The sequence below is a fragment of the Amblyomma americanum genome, chromosome 11 (genome assembly GCF_052857255.1).
Source record: "Amblyomma americanum isolate KBUSLIRL-KWMA chromosome 11, ASM5285725v1, whole genome shotgun sequence".
In the NCBI taxonomy this organism is placed as follows: domain Eukaryota; kingdom Metazoa; phylum Arthropoda; class Arachnida; order Ixodida; family Ixodidae; genus Amblyomma; species Amblyomma americanum.
Window position 1 is genome coordinate 21,727,311 of NC_135507.1, and position 22,583 is coordinate 21,749,893.

Sequence of the window (22,583 nt, forward strand, 5' to 3'; positions counted from 1 at the left end):
TAAAATAAAAACTAACGTTAAAAAATTATGGCAGTTGGTTTTTTTTTGCGCAGTGATTAACTCATATATAATTGTAATAAAGTAGCAATTGAAAAATTTACCTAATTTAGTTTTTTATGGTTAAATTAATTTGTTTTATATATTAAAACGCACGAACGGATTTAGCCAGAAAAGTGCTGTACAAGTCCAAGTCGAGCCTAAAACAACGCGTCCAGCGGTTTTGGCGTCAACCGGTCGTGTTTGTCGCCGTGCGGTTGCCCCCTTTTTTCTTTGCCGGTTTTGCCCCTCACTGATCTCGCTGTGATGCGTTGACCCCGGTGGACGAAGTCTCAAAGCGGCAAAGGCTTCAGAATGCCTCGGGAGCGCAAGGGGGCGAACAAATTCAAGGACGCCGACCTCGACGGCCCGGGCGTCGGTGCGGGCGACATGAAGCTACAACCGGAGAGCCCGTCCACCAAGAAACGTCGCACGCCGGCGCAGGCAAGTCCTTCGATACCGGACCTTGTGCCGCCTCCACCGATGACAGGGTACGGAGAGACGATCGTCGCTTCGAATCCCTTCGACGACAGCGTCACTTCCCAACAGAACTTGCACCGGCGGCCCCCGCAGCACGCCATGCTACACCAGCCGCCAAGCGTCACCCAACCCCAGATGCCCACGGGACCGCCCGTGGGCATGCCCCCGTCCGCGATGCACCCCAAGCCCATGCCCATGTCCTCTGGCAAGGTGTACCCACCCGACCAGCCGATGGTGTTCAACCCGCAGAACCCGAACGCTCCCCCAATCTACCCATGCGGCGTGTGCCACAAGGAGGTGCACGACAACGACCAGGCCATCTTGTGCGAGAGCGGCTGCAACTTTTGGTTCCACAGAATCTGCACGGGTCTCACGGACGCGGCCTTCCATCTACTCACGCAGGAGGTCTACGCAGAGTGGGTGTGCGACCGGTGTCTGTCGTCCAAAAGCATACCGCTCGTCAAGTTCAAGCCGTAAAGTGGGCGCGTCCGCGCTGTTGTTGCGTGAAATGCTGTGACTAGGTGAACTGGCGAAAGAGAAGATGCGATCCTTGGATCTGTGTTCAGTCTTCATCCCATTTTGAAGCTCTCTGATGCGAAGTTCATTTCCTCAAAGGGGAAGACTGGTATTGTTGTGTTGAATCCCATCAGGAGCACTCGGTGCAGATACACGAACGTCATTGCTAATTTTATTGTCTCTAGACGTGTGTATTGCGATTCAAGCATTTCGTCTGCGGAGGCTAAAGGCAGGGAAAAAGCAGTGCAGCTATGTTTTACTATTGAATGAAGCTCGTTTCCGCAAACGGCATACACATCACCCACCATGACATTATCTACATGTAAAAATAAACATCAAGGTAATCACGAGGTCTCTTTCTTCATACTGCAGCTTTATAGTAGAGTGTTAAAAAGACCTCCACGTTACAATTCTTTATGCAGATTTCGTCCTCAGGCATACCGCCAGAACTGAAGCATGCAATTTGATATGCTTTTCTGCATACAAGTGCTGAGAACGTAATTTATATAAAAACAGTAAGCCATCACGCTTTTGTAAGGTATGAAATATGAGACACTCTAAATGGATGTAATTACTGCGTGAAACTGCTCTGGGAAATTGCTTCCTTTGCATGCCAAACAGATAGGAAAATATCTGCCATTAATTTAATCTTGCCTCTTTGAATGCATACTGTTTCCATAGCAGCCATAACGCGAATCACCCTCAGTGCTGTGTTTTGCTTCGTGGAAAATTTGGTACAGCTGAGTCTGGCCCCACTTTTATCTTGATATTTTATCTTGATGGTGATGGTCATCGACCACTCATCACCATCTACGAAGGGTTGTGCTCTCTGGCAGGCATGTGCCTGTGTGTTCTAGCACTTTTTGTTGAGAAGTAATAATATAAGTTGCGTGACATTTCTTTTACTGCAGCGATGTAAGGAAGTGGTTCTTCGACGCTGTTTCATTTGTTCAATTGCCCAGTTTTTCTGAAAGACATGCAGCAAATAAAGCAGTGTTCAGTTGGCCAAGCAGTTTGTTGTATTCTATTAGTTTCCCCTTCTCAGATTAGGTCGGCAGCTGCGTGAAGTTTTTTAGAAAAAAGGCAGTGGAAAATCTGTCACCACGCAAGTTGCTTTTTAGCACTGGCTTTTCACATCATGTTTGCTAAGAGGCATGCATGAAAATTTTGGTTACTAGCTACACATGAGGTAGAGGTCATACGTGAAGACTTGATATAATGAGATTGTTTTAATAATAATTCAATTATTTTACTTTATTAAATACATTTGTAATAAGTCCTTTGATTGGCACCAGTTTCAGGAGTGTGTCTTGGAAAGCACAGCATTATGATAACAGTTGCATTGTTAAAATGTAAGCTGAACCCTAGCATCAATTGTGTATTGTGCACTATAATGTTTTGTGTTGACACTTCAGCTACACTTGTAATGGCTGGAATCCTTCAGTGCATGTTTGAAGCATTATGTTCCAATGACTGCAATAGCCTGTTTTGTGCTCTTTTTAAGCCGAACTGTACATATTTACTGTGTTTACTATGTTTAGGAACAACTTTTGTAGCGTTGTGTAAATAAGTCTGCATCACTCGTTGGTTTTTCTTGAGAAAGGAATAGTCCATCTTGGTCAGTCATACATGTTTGGCTATGTGGATGTTATTACTTTCTGGAAAATTTTTTATGAAATTGCCAGCTTTTATGTTTTTTGTACAATGTGAATTTATTCTACTGTCTAGATATCTAGCAAAAAATGACCGTCACCCCTTTTCTTACACGCAGTAGCTAACTCTACATCAGATATACAGTGCTGCAAGTAATACTTGACGAACTTGCTTGCTTGTAACATGTATTGTCAATTCCTGCATCATATCCTGGGCTCGGCTCTGTTAATTTATGCTCAGTGAAATAAACATTGTTTGGAGCGACATCTCTTAGCTGGAAATGCTTTCAAGCATTTTGGTCATGGTTTATTCCTACCGAACAGTTGTTCTGATCAATGGTGAAGGACTTCCGATTTAGCATTTTTGCTAGTAATCATTGACACTGTTGACAAAATACTCTACCTGGGCATTATGTTCAGAAAGTTGATGTTTTAACTTATACTGGAGATGACTACATTTTCATGTAATTAGTATTAGTTCATCAAAGAGCTTCGTTTCCAAACACTTTTCTAATCATTTGTCTAGCAATTTAGTATTTGCAAAGTAGCAGCAGTTTGTTTCATGTTCACATGGTAGATTCTGTTACTTGCCTTTGTGTGTAGTATGCTTCTTGATTCTTAGCTGCTAGAAACTTGTTACTATGATATTGTTATTATTCTTAGCAACATTTAAAGATTTATGCAAAAAATGACATTATAAGAAAAGGGTTAATGTTATATCACTCTTTATGTGATATCTTGATGTAAGTGAAACATGCAGCAACCGCTTCCATATAATTTTGCATTGTGCTCAATTTTGCCTGCTGTGAGAGACAACTACAATTCGTTCTCTTGATCGAACTCCAGGCTTACACTGGGGTTTTATGTAAAAGTGGCATCTAGGGGTGGGTGCTCATACTGTGATTTGGAATGGTAGTCATCTTCTTCCTCACAAGATAAGTCCAAGTAGCCATAGCATGCCATGAAACTGCACCAACAAAGCAGGATTTTATAGCAGAGGTAGTAGTGGCTGACACATTTTGCTTGGGTAATTAACCACAAAGACTTGCAGCGCTAGTTTCTGGCTCCTAGTTATAGATGGCGCCACCATTCCAATGGCTAAGAAGTTGCACTCATTGGTCTGGCACTGCTCCAGATGAAACAACACTTTAGTTTATTTTGTAAAAAAAGATGCATGCTTCACCCAAATGGGGCTTCAACCCTATAATGCCTGTACGATACAGACTGTATCAATGTTATAATATTTGATTGTAGTCGCAAAAGAACGTTTCTCTAAGCAAAGTGTGTCATCTGTCAGAGGTGCCTATGTGCCTGCTGTGAGATCACTCGCTGCAAAAGCTGGCTCTGTGACCAGAAACAATTTAGATAACAGTGCACATGCTGCTAAATCAGCAAATGAGGAAATCATTTCAGATATTGTTATTGACCTTTTGTATATGCCTAAATGCATGTGTTACTTGTTTTTAGATATTTGGAAGTTATTGGGATTAGCTAATGTTACTTATGCAGTAATATTTGTCTTAGTAAACCTACCGGCTCTTATATTTAAATGTTCAGATTAGCGGCAGTGAAATGCTGGAGATTCAGAACTTTGATAATGCACTTCTATTGCATAGTTTATAGAGAGTTTCCACTTCAAGAAGCCACCCCTGCGTGAAATTTTGAGTGTGAATGAGACAGTTAACCATACAGTTCTCTTTGTTTAGCTGATAATACTTGTCTGTCTGAACTGTGCAGTATTTGACAAGTGGTGCTGCAGTACTAGGGACGTATGGCAAATGCTAAAGTATGGCCACCAACTTGCCCAGAATGGCCCATGGTTGTGCTCGGTGCTGAATGTCATTGCCAGTCTCTGGCTGGGAGCAGCCCTGGAATATGCTTGTTTGGGGAATAAGACAGCACAGCTGTCAGTGCTAGTAGCATGCATTTTTGTTGCAGATTGGGTATATACAGTCTGCATTTATATTATATTACTTGTCTGTGTCTGTTACCTGTATCCACTCTGTACTGTCAAATCAGATTTTGCTCCTTTCTTTGAGCTGCTGGCACTGAAACTGAAAATTCATGCAATCAGGGTCTGGGAATTTGTGGCCATTTATAGTGTCTATAACATCCCGTCTTTATTTTTTCGTCATGTGGAGGTAGACTTTGCTTACAGATCTCGTCATAGTGTTTTACTGAAATACAAATTTTTGCTAGCTTACTCAGGCACAGCCACAGGTGGGCCCACTGAAAGAAAGTAGACTGGACAAGTCATCTCACCTCTGTCCCCCTGTTGCATTTCCCACAAAAGAGATTTGGACCTCAAATATTTTCTAAAATCCCTTAAGGCATTTAGCTGCCGTTGATGACGCTAATTGCAGTAAATGTTGCATAAAACATGTAATTGGCCCGATTATTTACATTCATTGTTTCTTATCTCGGTTATCACTCAAACCCCTGTCTCATTACGTCGGTCGGACAATGAATTTCGACCCTGATAAGATAAGAGTGACAACAGCATGCTCTCCTTTACAAGAGGTGCAATGAGGCTACCTCACTTGGGCGATGAAACTCCTCACATTAGCCGTCACAGTTTTGTGCTCCGGTGGGTGGTACTTGGTTACTTCTTTCATTCAGTAGTTGGGCCTGGTTAATCATTAACGTTAGTGTACTAGCTGCAGTTGTTCTCCAGAAAATCTTGTTCAGAATGTCATGCAAACTCGGAAGAAAGCACTTGGTCTGCACTACTGTCACTACATGGCACGTTCATATCATATTACAGTAGTTATATGTGTTCTGATATTTTAGACATGTTGAAGTATTGCAGTCACAATTTCAAAGTCTTTATGTACGGTGAATACGTGAGCATGTATAAATGAATTTCACTGAGGCATTTGATTTGTGTGTGCCTTCTTTCAGCGATTGCTGAAGTGGCTGCCTGACTCTTCCTTCATATGCAGAGCTTCTGATCTGTCTATCTTGATGTTATATAAGCAGTAATTTTGCATGTCATCTGCTAAGGTTATTGCAAAGAAGTGAAATGGAAGCAAGCTTTTCCTGCCGTTTACACCCATGTTTATAAAATGTGCTCCTCTTTCAAAATGGGAATAAACACGAGAAAAGATGGCACCAAGGCAAATGAAGCTGTTTTAAAACAATTTTTACCTTTCGTGCTTCCCATCCTTGCTGTTCAGCTGTCCAGGTGTTTACCCGCAGCTTCAACCTTCCTGCGATTTCTGAATGGGACAGGGCTTGCAAGGATGCCCTCAGGCCTGATGTTGTTGACAATGACCCTACATACATCGTGAGCCCGAACTTCGATGGCATTGCAAGGTATCCCGCAGGCGCATTTTGTGTGTGGACGCTGCGTACGCCTCCCGGAAAGGTAAGGTGGTTAGAAATTAGGCGATAGCTTGCACTTGGTCACTCGTGCACCACTCGTAGCCTTTCAACTTTAGTGTTAGTTGATCAGTTTCCATACACCTCACTTGCTTGTTTCAAGAAACATGGGTTCGAGATTTGCGACGTTACGAATGTGAGTCAAATAAACTTGAATTTGAGATGCTAGAATGCTATAACATGCTTCCCATAGTTGTTGCAGTTAATGTAAAAGTGGCTTAGGGTGTTGCTGGTGTCTCTATGTGCTGTTTTCGGAAAATTGGCACCAAGGGACAGACGCAGATTCTTCAGTAGGATTTTGCTATGGTTATAAATGGGGCATATACGAGGAATGCAAAGGTGTGTTGCTATGAAAGCAGGAGCCTTTGATGTACAAAACTAGCGCTGTAAAAAATTTGCTTGGTGTTGCCTGTCAGCTACCGCACGGCATTTAACACTTGACGGAAATCACTGGTCACCCTACAATGGATGTTTGGGCCTCCGTGGGACACCCCATTTTTTACCCGATCACACGTAGTCCATAGGTGTGACAACTGAAGATGAATATTTCTTGGGACACCTTGGAGCAGTGTAGCTAAAACGTTATATTCCTGATACTGGTGGTTCGCAAACAGCATACGCAACTTATGTAAAAATTGGTGATGTAACTGTGCTGATCATCAGACTCGGCAACTGCGAGAGTGCGATACCATTAATTGGCGATTAGCTTCAATTAAAGGGATATACATATAGACACCAAATTTTGGTTCTATGTTTTCTACTTTTCACTTACCTTGAATTGGCTTTAAAGGGGCTCTGAGAGGGACTGTAATAAAGTTGTGGTATGCGTGGGATGTTAAAGGACTCTGGTTCGTGAATATCCTCCAGCATGGATAATTTAATGTGCTTAGTAAAATTTAGTTATCTGCAGTCAAAATTTGAATTTTAGCGTCTTAGAGCTTTTCACCTGTCATCACTTTTTGCACGCTGAATGGTCGGCGCTCCTTCGCCAGCCACACCGCCGGGGGCGGAGCTTTCTGACCCGCCGGAGCTACGTGGTTTACTGGTCGAGCCTGTGCCTGCCTGACGTCTGAAAGAACCTAACTAATAGCCACCTCTGCAGTGGTTACGCAGGAGCGTGCGACGGAGAAGGGTGCGAGCATCAAAAAGTCGCCAGAAAGGGCTCGCCTACGCGCCGCGGTGGCTAGAGTGCTCGGCTACTGATCCGGAGTACCCGGGTTCGAACCCGACCGCGGCGTCCACGTTTCGATGGAGGCGAAACGCAAATGAGCCCGTGTGCTGTGCAATGTCACCTAGTGCATGTTAAAGATCCCAGGTGGCCGAAATTATTCCGGAGCCCTCCACTACGGCACCTCTTCCTTCTCTCAGTCCCTCCTTTATCCCTTCCTTTACGGCGCGGTTCAGGTGTCCGCCGAGATGTGAGACAGATCCTGCGCCATTTCCTTTCCCCAACATAATAATAATAATAATTGGTTTTGGGGGAAAGGAAATGGCGCAGTATCTGTCTCATATATCGTTGGACACCTGAACCGCGCCGTAAAGGAAGGGATAAAGGAGGGAGTGAAAGAAGAAAGGAAGAATAGGTGCCGTAGTGGAGGGCTCCGGAATAATTTCGACCACCTGGGGATCTTTAACGTGCACTGACATCGCACAGCACACGGGCGCCTGAGCGTTTTTCCTCCATAAAAACGCAGCCGCCGCGGTCGGGTTCGAACCCGGGAACTCCGGATCAGTAGTCGTAGCAGAGAACCCAAAATCACGCGCGAATGTTGGTCAGCCCTTCCAAGGCCCGAGTACTCCCGTGACGTCACGAAAAGAGGCCCACAGTCGCCGCCAATTACGGTGGAGTTGGTGGAATCGCGGCTAGGATCACCTAGCAGAAATAAGCTTCCATTTATCAATACACACTTTTTCTTCTTCTAAACGCTAGAATAAAGAGCAGTCACTTTACGCGACATTTATAGGTACTAATATCAGCAACTCTGTCGCGTTCTCGTCTTTCTCAGTAAACGTTATCTTTGTACATTACATTAAATAAATTTACCTCTGTTTTAAAGCTTTACCTTACTTATTTCTGTAACCACATTTTTAAGGAGCGCAGCTATAATGAGAAATGAAACACACTCGATTAGCTTCACAGCTGTGTATGTAGTTTTTCTGGGGACATGCATTTATTATAATTTTACTTTAAAGACAAATATCTACGCTTCTTCCGTCCGCCTAACTACAACATAGCAAGCAGATGTCTTCGTTTGCGGATTTGGGATTTCGACAGGTCGACGCAGCTGTTCTCAATGCTCACAAGTAGCTTCACCGCTTAATTCTTGCTGTTTTGCTACAAATGGAATGTGGAAATTGGTGCCCATTTTCATTATCGGCGTCTTTACAAAGTAAACTCTAATGCTAAAGTCAGTTTTTGCTCCAACTGGATATTTGATGCCTGGAGCTTCAATATGTGCAGTAAATAAGGCGTTCATTACCTTAGATAATATGCCAGAATGTATCCTGCCGGTTACATATATTCTGTCAAGTTTAGAATCTTATTCACTTCCTGCGCTTTGTGGGATGCTTCGGCAGTCTCTTCAAGCGCTTTTTTCAAATCAGCAGACTCAAGATGATACCCGCCGCGGTGGCTCAGTGGTTAGGGCGCTCGACTACTGATCCGGAGTTCCAGGGTTCGAACCCGACCGCGGCGGCTGCGTTTATGGAGGAAAAACGCTAAGGCGCCCGTGTGCTGTGCGATGTCAGTGCACGTTAAAGATCCCAAGGTGGTCGAAATTATTCCGGAGCCCTCCACTACGGCACCTCTTCCTTCCTTTCTTCTTTCACTCCCTCCTTTATCCCTTCCCTTACGGCGCGGTTCAGGTGTCCAACGATGAGACAGATACTGCGCCATTTCCTTTTCCCAAAAACCAATTATTATTATTAATTATTATTAGACTCAAGATGCGTTCGCTTCGGGTCGGGGGCATCCCTTGAGGTGCATGGCTTAGAAAAGATCAGACGAGCATTCTGGAAACTTTGTTGGGATTGTCCCTGTGCGAAAGCTGTGCAGCTGTGATGCTCTCTGTAAGCTCGTCGATGTGGGAGGCCTCTCGCACGGTGTCGGCCTCAATCAAGTGAAGTTCGCAAACCTAGAGGGAAGTTCAGTTCTGTTTAAATAGCTATTGAAGTGCTGCATTCGCTGCTTACACACTAAACAAATTCTCACCCTTAAGGGTGCAAATCAGCGGTCCCCAGACGAACACCCATTTGGGTGCTGAAAAGGGTGCAGAGATCAGCACCCTTCAGGAAGGGTGCACAGCATGAAAGTTCAGAGGGCGTGCATCAGTCCAAGGCTTTTGCTTCATGGGTAGATCAACGTGGAGCACCCTTCCAATATGCATTCGTAGAGGTGCTATGGAAAAATAGTATCCTTTAATGAGGGCGCAACCATTACATCGTCTAAAGTATCATTAAGTCACCCTTCCTTAAAAGTGCTGATCTCTGCACCATTTTTTAGCACTGAACAATTGGAAAAGGGTGTTCGTCTGGGGACAGGTGATTTACACCCTAAAGGGTGAGAAATTGTTTAGTGTGTACAATTGTAACAAGCTTCCTGGTTTACAGACACTTTTCTATAATGCAGCGCTAAGTCTATCCTATTTTCAGAGGAGACTATTATTTGAAGACGTTCCAAACATCTTACCTCGGAGTGCGGCGACACAACGAAATTTGCTTGTGGTTTAGCCCTAACCCAGGGGTTCTGTTCTTCATCCTGGGCAAACTTGAAAACGTGGCTTTTGGGCTCCGATTTGCGTTTAATCCGGCAGTTGGGCACGCAGAACTTTAGGCATATCCTGGTAGGAGCGTAATCCACAATCCGCTTCAACGAAGGCACTAGCACATCATCTCGACGGAAACACAACCGCAAGCGCAGCACAAGGCGTAGACTGCATGCACGGTCAACGTACAGATAAAAAGTGCGTTCGGAAGCATGTCGCAAAATGCCACTCCTTTGCTTGCCCCGCGGCAATCAAAAGAGTGTCACGTCATTGCGGAACCCATCGCATTATCGTCGCTGTCATCCCCCACTCCGACTTCTTCGAATAGGCGGGGTTAACCATTTTTTTTTAGTAGAAGTGTGACTGATGCCAACCAAGTTAATTTTTGAAAAACACGACGTTTCTGGACCGGCTCGGTTACTTCTTCATGGTGTGTCTACGGACGAGGCGCAGCTTGGCTTTTTTAAGCCCTCGTGTTGAATACTTCAGGGTCAGTGGTCGCAAACCATGGATGTCAGAAGAGGGAAGCGTCCCCAGGGAGCGATTAACATTCTTCCGTGTCTGTTGGATGTGCCACGACTTGAGTAGAATCCTCCTGCGCTGGTTAGCTTCGGTTTCCAGTACAATAGTGCCGTCAAAGTCAATTCTGTGGTCGCGTGCCTCGCAGTGTTCGGCCACAGGGCTGCGCTGACGGTTCATTTGTCCGACGTCTGCTTTGCGTAGCCTCATTCTTTTCGCGAAGTTCTTCGTTTCCCCTACGTACGAGGCCGGGCAGACCGAGCAGGGGATTTTGTATACAACGCCTTGGGCCCTTTCTTTCGGGTGACTGCCTTTGGGGCGGGAGAGAAGGCGTCGGATGGTGGTAGTCGGTTTGTGCGTTGTTGGCACCCCTTCTTTACCGCGAATGCGAGCCAGCGTACCGCTCACGCCTTTCAGGTATGGGATGCACACGCGTTTCCACTTCTGTCTTGTGCTTGAGGAAGAAATAGAGCTGTTTGTTTTTTCTTTTTTCTTTTTGGCTGACGAGTCGGATGAATGAACTGGGGTACCCATTTTTTTGGAGATCGGAGACTATTCGGTTTATTTCGTTTCTTTTTTCTTCGTGTGAATAACATATGGTGTCGGCTCTCTTCAATAAAGATGTGATGACACATGCCTTGTAGGGAGTGGGATGGTTCGAATTGAAATGAAGGTGCCGTCCCGTGTGGGTTGGCTTTCTGTATACCGAGAACTGCAATAATTCTACTAAATTAAATTTCCCCACCAGACAGACTTCTGTCAAATGTTTCCTTTTGGGTTAACCATTGTATACCTTCCTGGCCTCATTTGCAACACCCGTGCATCGCGCGTAGCCTCGAAACGTGCTGCGCGGCGCTTCTATGTAGGCCTCTTTCGCGTGACGTTGTTCAGGGAGGGGGGGGGGGGGGAGGGGGGGGGGGACAGCCAGCAAGCCCTTCCCGGCGATTTTTTTCATGCTCGCACACTCCTCCGTCACTCGCACCTGCTTATACAAGTTGAGAGATGGCTATGGTTAGATTCTTTCAGATGCCAGGCAGCTACCATGGCCGCGGCCAATAAGTCGCTTGGATGGATGTCAATTAGTAATTACTCCCTTATTAAATAAGTCGCGTAGCTCCGGCAGGTCAGGAAGCTCCACCCCCGGAGGTGGGGCCGGCAGAGGAGCGCCGACCTTCCAGCGGGTTAAAAAATGACGAGAGGAGAGGGAAAGGCGCGAGCACGCTGAAATTTAAATTTTTACTACAGATAACTCAGCTTCTACAAAAGCGCATTAAAAAAATTCTTGCTGGACAATATTCGTGAAGCGGCGTGCTTTAACATCCCAGGCATACTGCAAAGTTATTAGAGCCCCTTTAAGGTACGCCAGCAATTGCCCGAGCCCCCTCTCTGTTTTCTGGGGAGGGGGGGGGGGGGGGTGAAGAAGCACAAGCTCAACATTGTCCTGGCCCAAGTGAATTGATGCAGTAAATGCTGCCAGAGCAGCATCGTGATTTTAGTTATGAAACTGATGTCCCCAAAAATTCATGGCACTCTCGAGAATATTTTTTCTTTCTAGGCACAGGCCATCACATGACGACAAAATGTTACTTTGAACTTGGAGCTCATTCAATACCACCAAGCTTTGGATGAATTGTCGGTTACCTCAGCGTCCCCATGGAATCTGTTCATGGGCGTCCCTATGAACATGGACCCTCGTCCAAATCGAATGATATCAGATAATGGAGTGCTCCTAAATTTTGCCGTCCTGGTGAAAACTCATCGGTCCACATGACGATGGCCAACCTCACTAGGCCGGAATAGACATACAACAAGAGATACAGCTCCCTCCTAAGAATTCGACCTGTTTGTTTTTAAAAAGTTTAGTTTCAACAATTCCCATTCGAAGAAGTCATATCAGAAAAGTCGCATCCTGGCCTTCCTCATCACTGATAACGAAAATGTTGACCAACGGCTCTCTTCCTTCCCCAAGCAATACTGAACATGACAGTTGGCGGCCTCCCGGTCTTCGCGGTTGCAGGTTACAGAAGATGGCGTCCAACGGTACTCCTTCATTGAGTTTCTGAATATTACCCCTCGTCTGCGCACTAACAGATGGAACAAAATGGCGGCAGCATCCATACGACTTCTTCAGGGGAGACGCAATGCGGCGACTCTGAAAGCAGTCTTGAATGAATGCACTTGAAAACATGAATTGGTGCATTCTGTTTTTCTCATCTTTTATGTTAACAATCCGCCTGGTCTTTGCCTATATTGTTCAATTCCTCACATCTTTGTAACTGCGTAAGTTCGCTAGGTTTAGCGACCTCCTTGACCGGCTGAACTCGAGGCCGTCGAGGCGTCTCAAAAGCATGATATCGCCCATTTTGACAACAACGCACTTCATGCGCCTAAGAGTGCCGGTGATGACGAATTCACTCGCATCTCGTTGCGTTGAGTGCTCAGGTGGACGCGGCTTACTTAGCGGCGGCCTGGACCTCGTCGACGGCGTAGAAAAAAAGCAGTCGCCGAAGTCTTCCTATGAAGAAGTTGCCGCCGGAAATATGCCGTGTATGTTTACTTAGTTACCTCCTGACTGGTGATAACCATGTGACAATTAATAGCCAATAACACGTACACGCAGACGAGCAAATTCAATCCGATAAACTGAAACCAAAACCCATGACACCATTACCTTGCCAGCGTCAGCAGCAAGGGACCAACGCTTCGCCTGTTCACGCGTACAGTCGCGAGTAAAAAAAGGTTAGCAAAATGACGTCACCATAACAGCGAAAATCGCACCGTGAGGCTGGCGCGGCGTCGTGCTTTGCGAACATATCTGCCCTTTTTGTTATCGGCGCGTTCGTAACCGCACCGCAGAGCATCACATCAGCCGCTCCGGTTGCACATCACTAGTGCTAATCATTTCCCTCGAGACTGTGCACACTAGGAGTACATTCGTTCAATTCACTGCTTCATGACGCGAGTCGCGTAGTAAAGTACGGTATACATTTCTTACTCACCTATAGCGAAGTTTGCCTTGCAGCCAGACGTACCGGCCGTTCTAGGTTGCCGTTGTCAGATGCGTGCGGACCGCTCTGACTACAGTCACAGAGTGACGAGCGGTGCAGACGGGACGTGAAAACCAGAAGTCGGCGTAAAAAACGCGAATAAACCATGCATGACGTGTGCGGACGAACGACACTGTCCACGCTTAACTCTAGCTTGAATCTATCATTCACTCCAGTGGTCAGCTAATCGTCGAATGAACCATGCATGACGTGTGCACACTGTCCAAGCTTATCCTAGCTTGTTCCTATCATGCAGTCCAATGAGCCTCCAGTTTTCACCGACTTGCGCATGGTGTCCGAGCAAATTTTTAGCACACTCATTGGAAGCCGTTTTGATTCCAGGTCGTGTCCAATCATTGGACAATGCTGCTTGGGCCAAAACTTATCGTCTGTGCATTGACTGGCTAAACTGGCGACTGCTGTCGACAGATTGGGTCATTATTTGTCCGAAGTGACCAAAAACAGACTCGGAATTTCGCTCTTCAGCAAACGCAGAGCTAATCTCGACAAGCGTGCCAGCCCGTGACATCACACACGCAATGTTGCCCGCAGAAATCGCTCCGGTTGAGGGCACGAAATGGAACATTTAAATTAACTTGTGCTGCCTCAAGACGTCGCCAGGCTGCAAAATTTGGCACGAATCACTGGCAAAATCACTGGCTTACTATGGGTAAGGCAGTATGGGAGATAAATACAGAACCAGCTCATTGCCACCAAGCGAAGGGATTTTTGTACTTATTCCGCCTTCCTGACCGCATTTCAAAGCTGCTCCGGAGAGGGAAGTCCTCTGTAAGTCCCGCAGACGTCCCATCTCGATCCTGCCGTCCATTTTCGAACGTGTTTCATTCTGCGAGTGCATGTCGATACACTGTTGGAAGTACGCACCTTATTAGGACATCCGTCGGATATCTTTGACCGCGTGGGAAGGAGAGCGGAGTCGTGGGGAACAGACAAATGGAAAGTGGTCGCGGAATAGGGGAGGTGTACACGCAGGATCTAGACGCGGACAGAGCGGTCAGCAGAAAGGGTATCGGGAAGAGTCGACACGAAGAAAGTTGGAGCGAGGAAAGCGAATACCGGGAGCGCGGTCGCAGGAAAGAAAAGTGCAACCCTACAATCTAGCTTATGCATTGAAAAGGCCTAACAAGTGCATCCAGACTTTCCCTTTCCTTGGAACACGCGACGATAGACGTACTGATCTTACATGGATCAGAATCTAATCTTACAAAACGTTCCTACACAGTCCACTCTCATTTTCTCTCTTTCACTTGAGGTGATCAACTTGGCGTTCGAGGAGTTCTCGCTTCAGGACTCTATGGACTGTGTCCGCGACCGGCTGGCCCTGTACGCCGGTGAATTGCGGCCACAGTCCAGGTCTCAGCAGGAGAAACAGGCGCAGAAGCCGCTGTCGGGCGCGGGATCGGCCTTTGACGACATGGCATCCGCGACCCTGTTGGCCCGCTGGTGCGGACCGTGGCTTCCGCGCGACTACGCGCTACCTCCCAACACCGCTGCTACGCTCGTGTTCACTTCTGGAAAACTTGGGACTCCGGGATTCGGGTTCGTCGCGAAATATTACCTGACCGAAGCTCCGGTAGGAGGTAAGTAACAGTCTATTGACTGACTGACTGACTGACTGACTGACTGACTGACTGACTGACTGACTGACTGACTGACTGACTGACTGACTGACTGACTGACTGACTGATTGATTGATTGATTGATTGATTGATTGATTGATTGAATGGATGAATGAATGAACAAGACTATAGCGATGCACAGGCGCTACGGGTGCACCAGTCTTAAGTCCGCTGTCTCGACCGTGGTCTGAGTGCTTGGCGCCTTCGTAGTAAACAAATGGTCACTGAAGAGAGAGGCACAGAAAGCAGGAATGTTGACCAGGGGCCACATTCTAAAACAAGTAATTTCACGATTCATTCATTTGCCTAATTACCATGGCAACTGCCACCTATGGCGTCATGATTGATGATGGCCAGCTAGCTATACATCGTTCGCCGGAACTGGTATCGAAGGAGGCCTGACCAATGGCGGAGAAGAGGCCGCCTTCTGGAAAGATTGGTCCTGAAACTGATTCTCACAAGACGCAGCCCCAGACCCCGGCTCAGTTTGCAACCGTACGCATCGAGAAAGGGTAAAAGGGGACAAACTGAAAAGAGAAAGAGAGAACAGCATGAAGTATGTAATCCGTACAAAACGAAGGAACGGATAGGCACAATGACAGTCTTCTAGATCTATACTTTTCAAAGACTGGCATAAAGTACTGGGTAGCTTTCTGCTTCACTGAAACGCTTGCGCATGTACAGACTGTTCTAACGGAGTCCTGATATGTATACCACTTCAGGCCGTTCTGATGTCAGAACCATGCGCACTTAAATTATGGCACAACTTGCGCATTTAATTGTCTGCTAGTGCGTCGTGGAGGTCCAACATGACAAGTAGTTTTGTTGTAATCATTGTGATTTTGTAATTAAAACGTGTCGTGTTGTAATTTTCTTCACAAATTCTATTTTGTTTGTAAAGCCACGAAGGTTCATCACGCATCACGCCACATCTATGTTTGTTATGCGCTGATGCTTAAAGGTGCTGTCAAAGAAGTGTTTTCCCGCGAAAGAGGGCGACAGAAAAATGTCTCCATGATTATACCTTCATATTAAACTAGCGCAGCTGTTGGATGTGTTGCGTCATACCGGCGTAAGCTCCGCCCATTCTTCCAACAACGCGGCAAACTTGGGCGCTCGAAATTCAATCGGAAGCGCCGAATAGTCACATGACCTGCGAGCGGGGAGCGCGTTCTTGCGCTTCTATGCACGCTGTGACGTCATGGCGCAGGTTCGCGTGACCAGCATTGGTGACGTGACTTAAAATGAATCTTTAAATTTACAAAATGCGCAGAAGAGTGCCAGGATGGGGAACTCAAGTGCCGCAACTCCCAGTGCGTGGACGAAGCCAAGAAGTGCGACCGAAACGACGACTGCGGCGATGGCACGGACGAAGAACGCTGCGGTAAGTCCCGGACATTCGCGCAGGATCACGTCACTTTTACTTCTTATTCTGCGAGTGCTACCTCGTACACTCTAAACATCATCAGCATCAGCCTGACTATGCCCACTGCAAGACGAAACCTCTATGTTGTCGCGCATGTACACATGACACGATTCATTTGCCTTCTGATATTCACTGTTTTTGCCTTTGACGCATTTTTTCAGTGTGCGTCTAGTAAACCTCCTCGCTGTTCAGTTACATTGTTACAATGTTCCCGGAGGCAATCATTTAAACAACTACCGCTGTGGCCTACAGAGTTTTTTCCACATGTCGAAGGGATGCTGTCGACAGTTGAGTCAATAATCCAACGAACTTGGTTCGGTGTTTCTTTTTGTACTCAAACTTCTTTGAGCCGCCGGGCTTTGTCACTTCGCACAGTTTTCGCAGCTTATCGGGGGCGGGAAAAAAAACCATTTTACATTCGCCCGCTGAATAATCTGTTAGTTATCATGTTCCCACCCGGTCTTCTACGCTGGGCTTGCTCCCAGGATTCGACGGGAGCGGGAACGACGCGTCGGCGACGTGCGGCCAGCCGCAGACGGACCCATTCCGTTTCCATGGCGACGAGGACGCCTACATCGTGGGCGGTCGCCGAGCCAAGCCCGAGAGCTGGCCGTGGCAGGCGTCTCTGAGGCTCGCAGAGGACCCCGTCTACGGACACAAGTGTGGCGCCACGCTCGTCGCTCCGCAGTGGCTCGTCTCTGCGGCGCATTGCTTCCGAACGTGGGTGCGAGTTCGCCTCTCCTCGCGACTTCACACCCAGTGCGAGAGTTCCGCAGTCCTGTATGCTAGTTATGAAACTCCACTCCGAATCAAAGGGCAGGCATGATACCTGTGGCTAGTTTCTGGAGGCGGGAGCAGACGGAAGCACAGACTGAGAGCTAGGTAGTCAGCTATAGGTCGTCTCCTTACAGCAGTCAGCTAGCCGCCTTCTGTAACGCTTCTTGTACTCTAGGCATTATAAACAGTGACAGGGGAAGCTCTTTCAGGCCGTCTGCGACCTGAGGACAGCCCCTTGAGGGGACACGTCTGTATTAAGGCTGTGTATAGCTGGGATGAACAGTTCCGGCCTCCTGCAGCGATTTTGACGCGAGCACTTCAAGCAGCAAACCGAAGAATTGTTCGTCCAAATGCCTGAAGTACCTACAGTGCCAGAACTAGTACAAAGATGTTTCGGACAGTTCTTCCCACTGTAATGCGGCCGTAAGGGCAGTGCTTTCGAAGGACAAAGGACAGTACTGGCCATAGGTTGCCTCACCGCATGACTTGAAGAGTCTTCCGGCTATGTAAGGTGAACTGCACAAATTTTGAAAAGAAGTTTTGTGCTTTACTGTTTCTGTGGCTCTGAGGGTTAATTTAGCCGAGAGAAACCAAACAACAGGACTGTCCTTTATTACATTTCGAACGGCGGGGGTGATACGCTTGCGTGTTCGCAGCTGGGGCGAGCCGTCGGACTGGATAGCCTACGTGGGCAAGTACTACCTCGTTGAGGAGGAGGCTACGCAACAGCTGCGCTACGTGGACGCGATCTTCATCCACCCCGGCTACCAGATGGAGGTGGTGAGCGCAGATTTCACCCCTACCGAGTACTCTTCTCTCTTTTCGTTAGTCTTTCAACAGAGCCTTAAAAGTTTGCAAACCAAAATGAATGGTACGTGTGACGAATGAACATTCCTTTTTATTTTTTCAATGTTGATGACGTGCTTTGAAACTGCTCTTCCTGGGCCTGGGTGAAATGTTGTTTGGATTGCACACGTCGTGAGTTCCAATTTGAGAAATGTTGCATGAAGGGCTCCTCGTTGTTCAGATGCGTAGGTCAAGGTGCAAGAAGATGAGACGATGCGAATGAGAGCGTCAAGCGCTACGGTCGACAAAAGCTGCATGATCTTTAACCACGTATGTTGAATGACAATATAAATCAAGGTATTGACATTTCTAAGCTGCAACTTTCTGATCTCATCGCCATGTTCATCCGTTGAATCTTACTCTGTTATTTTGTGTAGCATGTGATATCTGCTCAATTAGTGCAGGGTGATGTAGTTTATTTTGATATGTTGAATGTTTGTACCACTTGCTACGGTTCCATTTTTATTGCTGTATATTTTGCTTTATACTGACAGAGCTCGCTGCGTCCTAGAGCGTTGCTTTTTGTGCTTTTCTCGCTGCTGCTACTGCCTGATAAGTGGGGCCAAGTACAACTCAAGCCGTGCTTGAACGGTTTTTCCTTTGGCTCTTTTTTTCATTGTATAGTGGAAAAAATTAACTAATTAATTCATTAATGAACTCTGATTCAATTTAGTGATGGAACTATTGAATGCGTCACACTGTCTGCGTCTTTTTCAACGTGGATTTAGACTGAGCACTTCACATTGATAGAGTTCGATTCAGTATCTCTATATCAATTGGAGCCATGCACAAGCTTAAGCACTTATTAGCTACTTGGCTGAAGAAACACCTATATTACAGATTAGTGCATTCACGTTATAATGTTTGTCTTCTTGTTTGGGCAGCAGCGCCTAAAACAAGAATAGAAACCTTATACTTGTTGCAAAAGAAATTCCCGCAAATCGAAAATGCACCATACCTTAATCACACTGCACCATTATTTTAAAAAAAAAACCCCAGTTTATAACCATGTATGGGATGTATGAAGAAAAAAAGCTTTGGCTACTTACCACCAAAAGCATCCAAATGCTGCCGCCTTATTCCAGAAGTCTCTTACAAAAGTACACGCTTATAGCACGCGGCACGCAAGCTAAAAACAAGGGAAAAACACGCACAAACTATGGCACTTGCAGAAACTAACAGAGTCTATAGCTTTCTAAATGATCGTTATTCGCTTTGAACATTACAGAAGAAAGCAACTCATTTAAAGTCTTTGAAAAGAAAATCACTGCATACCTTTTTTCACTTCAGGCGTAACCAATCTGTTGATGTTTGCTGCGTTCTCTTTTGTGCAATTTGTTCGTGTTTGTTTTCTGGAAGATCTATGTCAACTGTGAAGCACGGTGGTGCATAGTCAATCGTTCCAGTTTGTATTCCCGGTGTTTTCCTTGTGCCCATGGAGGGACGAGGGGGGGGGGGGGGCTGATTCTTTGTCGTGCATTCATTCGCCTCTTGGTCTACCCCTAGACGGCTGTAAGTGTTTGTCTGAATAAAAAAATGGCGGTGGTTTAGCTCTGGTTAGACCTGGAGTGACGCGACAGCTACAGCTGGTCGAGTGGAACTTGGTCACGTGACGAACCACGTGATCAGCCACGGCGTCCCGCCGCCGGCAGCTGCTCCACACCACCTCTTAGGGACCGACACACTTTTACGTTTCGTCTCCGGAGGTTCTCCTTCGAATTGGAGGCGCTGCGATCGTCGAAGAGTACGGACGTGCCTCACATGCGCTCCGCGATTTTTGGGTCCTCTGACCCGGTTAATCCCTACGGATCTCCAAAATTCTTGCTGGAACCGACGCCGAAAGTGAAGCGGACCACGAGGATACCACTTCCAAGCCGGTGGGTCCATTTTTTAGGATTTTATCGGACTTTGAAGTTCCCACGTGGTCGGCCAGGCGTTAAGCCTAACGATGCTTAGCACGAGCTCGGGGCTCCGCGGCCTTCCCGGCCTCGGCCCGCGGTGAAGACGCATCGGAGCGATGTCCCGAACGAAAACTTCGAGTCAGGAACAACCCACAATCACAAGACAACCAGGATTTTTTACGGAACCGCCCGAAAACATGGAAGAAGACTTCCACGACACCATCGACGTGACCCACGTACCGCGAGGCCACGACGGCCTCGTCGCTACAGGGACTCAAGCCCCGGGATGCAGCACCCCATCGACTCTACAACGACCACAAGTTAACGGAATGGACGCAGACAAAGCAGAAGGCTGGGCGGTCGTCCAGTCAAAGAAATCGAAGAGACGCCAAACTGGCGGCGACAAACCGCAAATTTTGGCGGGAAACGGCGCAGGAAGGTCGCCATTTTCCGACGAAGCGGGAAGAAGCGCAGCTGGCGCACCGGAGAAGAAACAATGGGAGGGAGGGCCGAGGCTGCGACTGCCTCCTCTCCCGAAAGACGACATCAAGATAGTCCTCCGGCCGAGGGGACTCGCAGTCAAGGATCTACCGCAATACAAAGTGGTGGAAGCGGTGGTTGCGGCCACCGGAAGAGGATGCAAGGAAGAAGATCTTCTCGTCCGACTTCGCCACGGCTCGAACATCATAATCGTGAGCACAGCTAACGAAGACGCAGCCAAGAAGGTTCTGCACATCAGGCAGATCAACTTTGGAGGCAAAAGCTTTGCAGTGAACACACACGCGGCGGCCCCGGAGGGAACGCTACGGGGAGTTATTCACGGCCCAGCACCGAAAACCACATCCGAGGAACTCAAGGCCCACATACGACTTCGCACCCAGGGCGTCAGAGTCATAACGGCAAGAATGCTTGGAAATTCAAGCACGGCCCTCATCACTTTCGACGGCCCTACTCTTCCGAAGTTTCTCATCTACCACAGCAGCGAATACCGGTGCCACCCGTACAGGCCAACAAGGCAGGTATGCTACACCTGCGGCCAACAGGGGCATCGCATGGACGTCTGCCCAAACCCGAACGCCAAGGTCTGCAGACAATGCGGACTTCAGAACCCAACGACGGACCACCAGTGTACACCCAAGTGCCTAGTGTGTGACGGCGACCACATCACGGGCACGAGGGACTGCAAACAACGACTCAAATCAGCGAGCGAGCTGCGGTGGGGCCCCCTGCAGCAGCAACGCAAGAGCCGGGACCGCAGCCGCAGAAGAAGGCCGCGGTGGTTCCGAGACGAGAGCCAGGAATCCGGGCGCAGCGGCAGCCGCGGACGCAGCCGCAACCGGAGCCGGAGTCGAGGATCCGAGCGGGACGAGTCCTTCCCGCCCCTGGGACAACAGCAACAGAAGCAGAAGCAAGGACAAGAGCAACAGAAGAAAAAGAAGACCGGCGGTGTCAAGGTGAGCTGGGGAGACGGCCCTCCCAAAACGCTCTTTGCTCCGCACTCAAACACAAACACACAATCCACTCGCGAGAAACAGTTAATGGAAGAGAACAAAGCCCTCAGACAGGAACTAGGCCAACTCAGAAAGCAGCTGAGCGAGGTCCTTCAAGAACTCCGCGAAATCAGGACAGGGCAGACACAGCCCAAAACTCAGACCCCACCACCCCCAATGGTGGAAGCAACACAGCCACAAGATGGGAAGCTCGAGGCTCTCATAATGAACATGCAGAAACAGACGCAAGAGCAGATGCAATTTATGCAGCAGAAATTTGCCCTTCTAGAGCAAAACGTTAGAACACACATTAAGAATCAGAACGCGCAGAGAACGACTAACGACGCTAGAGAACGCCTATATAACGAACGCAGGTTCGGCGCAGAAACCCTCAACTCCAACCCTAGTACACCATCATGGCAGAACGCCTCCAACAATTAGAGATATGGCAATGGAACTGCAGGGGGTACAGGCAAAAACAAGGCCTCCTGCAGCAGTACATTTATGCCAAAGGAACCCCGCCAGACGTAATTATATTACAGGAAACCAACTGCACACCTTCGCTGAGGGGCTATACGTGTCAGGAAGCTCGCCGTACGGCGACCCTCGTAAGCAAGAAACTGGTAGCCACAGCACACGACGAAATAACGGACACTCGGATCGACCACATGATCACAGAGATTATACCTAAAAAGAAAGCACAATCCAAGAGCACCTTTATTATCAACCTATACAGCCCGCCTAAGCAGAAGGATGGGGACTTTAGCAGGCTTTTTACAGAGGCTAGAAAACTAGCGGGCAACAACACCCTAATAATAGCAGGCGATTTCAACGCCAAGCACCCAAAATGGGGTTACAGCAAAGACGATAAAAAAGGAAGAACAATCAGCGACGCTGCAGAGCAAACGGATTGCGATCTCCTAACTGACGAAACCCAACCAACCAGACAGGGTAACAGCGTCAGCCCAGACACTTGCCCCGACCTGACTTTTGTGAGGGGCGCCAGACAGGTCGAGTGGGAAAACCTACTCGAAAACCTAGGAAGCGACCACTATATACTGAAAACCAGCATCACAGCCGAAGACACAAAACGAAAAATAGGCAAGAC

At 47.5% G+C, this 22,583-nt stretch overlaps 2 protein-coding genes across 2 annotated transcripts in view; both read left to right on the top strand.

The window, feature by feature from the left end:
• The first annotated feature begins 188 nt into the window (after positions 1 to 188).
• LOC144111278 (uncharacterized) lies at positions 189 to 2,949 on the top strand. The gene has a single exon (XM_077644514.1). It carries the CDS (start codon positions 352 to 354, stop codon positions 991 to 993), a length of 642 nt encoding a protein of 213 aa, XP_077500640.1. The 5' UTR covers positions 189 to 351; the 3' UTR covers positions 994 to 2,949.
• A 1,175-nt stretch (positions 2,950 to 4,124) lies between these two features.
• The window catches only part of LOC144111276 (transmembrane protease serine 9-like), a 29,963-nt gene continuing 11,504 nt past the window's right edge, over positions 4,125 to 22,583 (top strand). Inside the window, exons 1-6 of the mRNA XM_077644511.1 lie at positions 4,125 to 5,271; positions 5,861 to 6,051; positions 14,669 to 14,996; positions 16,309 to 16,419; positions 16,947 to 17,181; positions 17,895 to 18,018. Coding sequence (XP_077500637.1) covers positions 5,232 to 5,271; positions 5,861 to 6,051; positions 14,669 to 14,996; positions 16,309 to 16,419; positions 16,947 to 17,181; positions 17,895 to 18,018 — 1,029 coding nt within the window. The 5' untranslated portion in view covers positions 4,125 to 5,231. The remainder of the gene's footprint in view (positions 5,272 to 5,860; positions 6,052 to 14,668; positions 14,997 to 16,308; positions 16,420 to 16,946; positions 17,182 to 17,894; positions 18,019 to 22,583) is intronic.

Bases quoted from the DNA above. Each gene is read 5' to 3' on its own strand.
- LOC144111278 (XM_077644514.1), top strand. From the start codon at position 352: ATGCCTCGGGAGCGCAAGGGGGCGAACAAATTCAAGGACGCCGACCTC.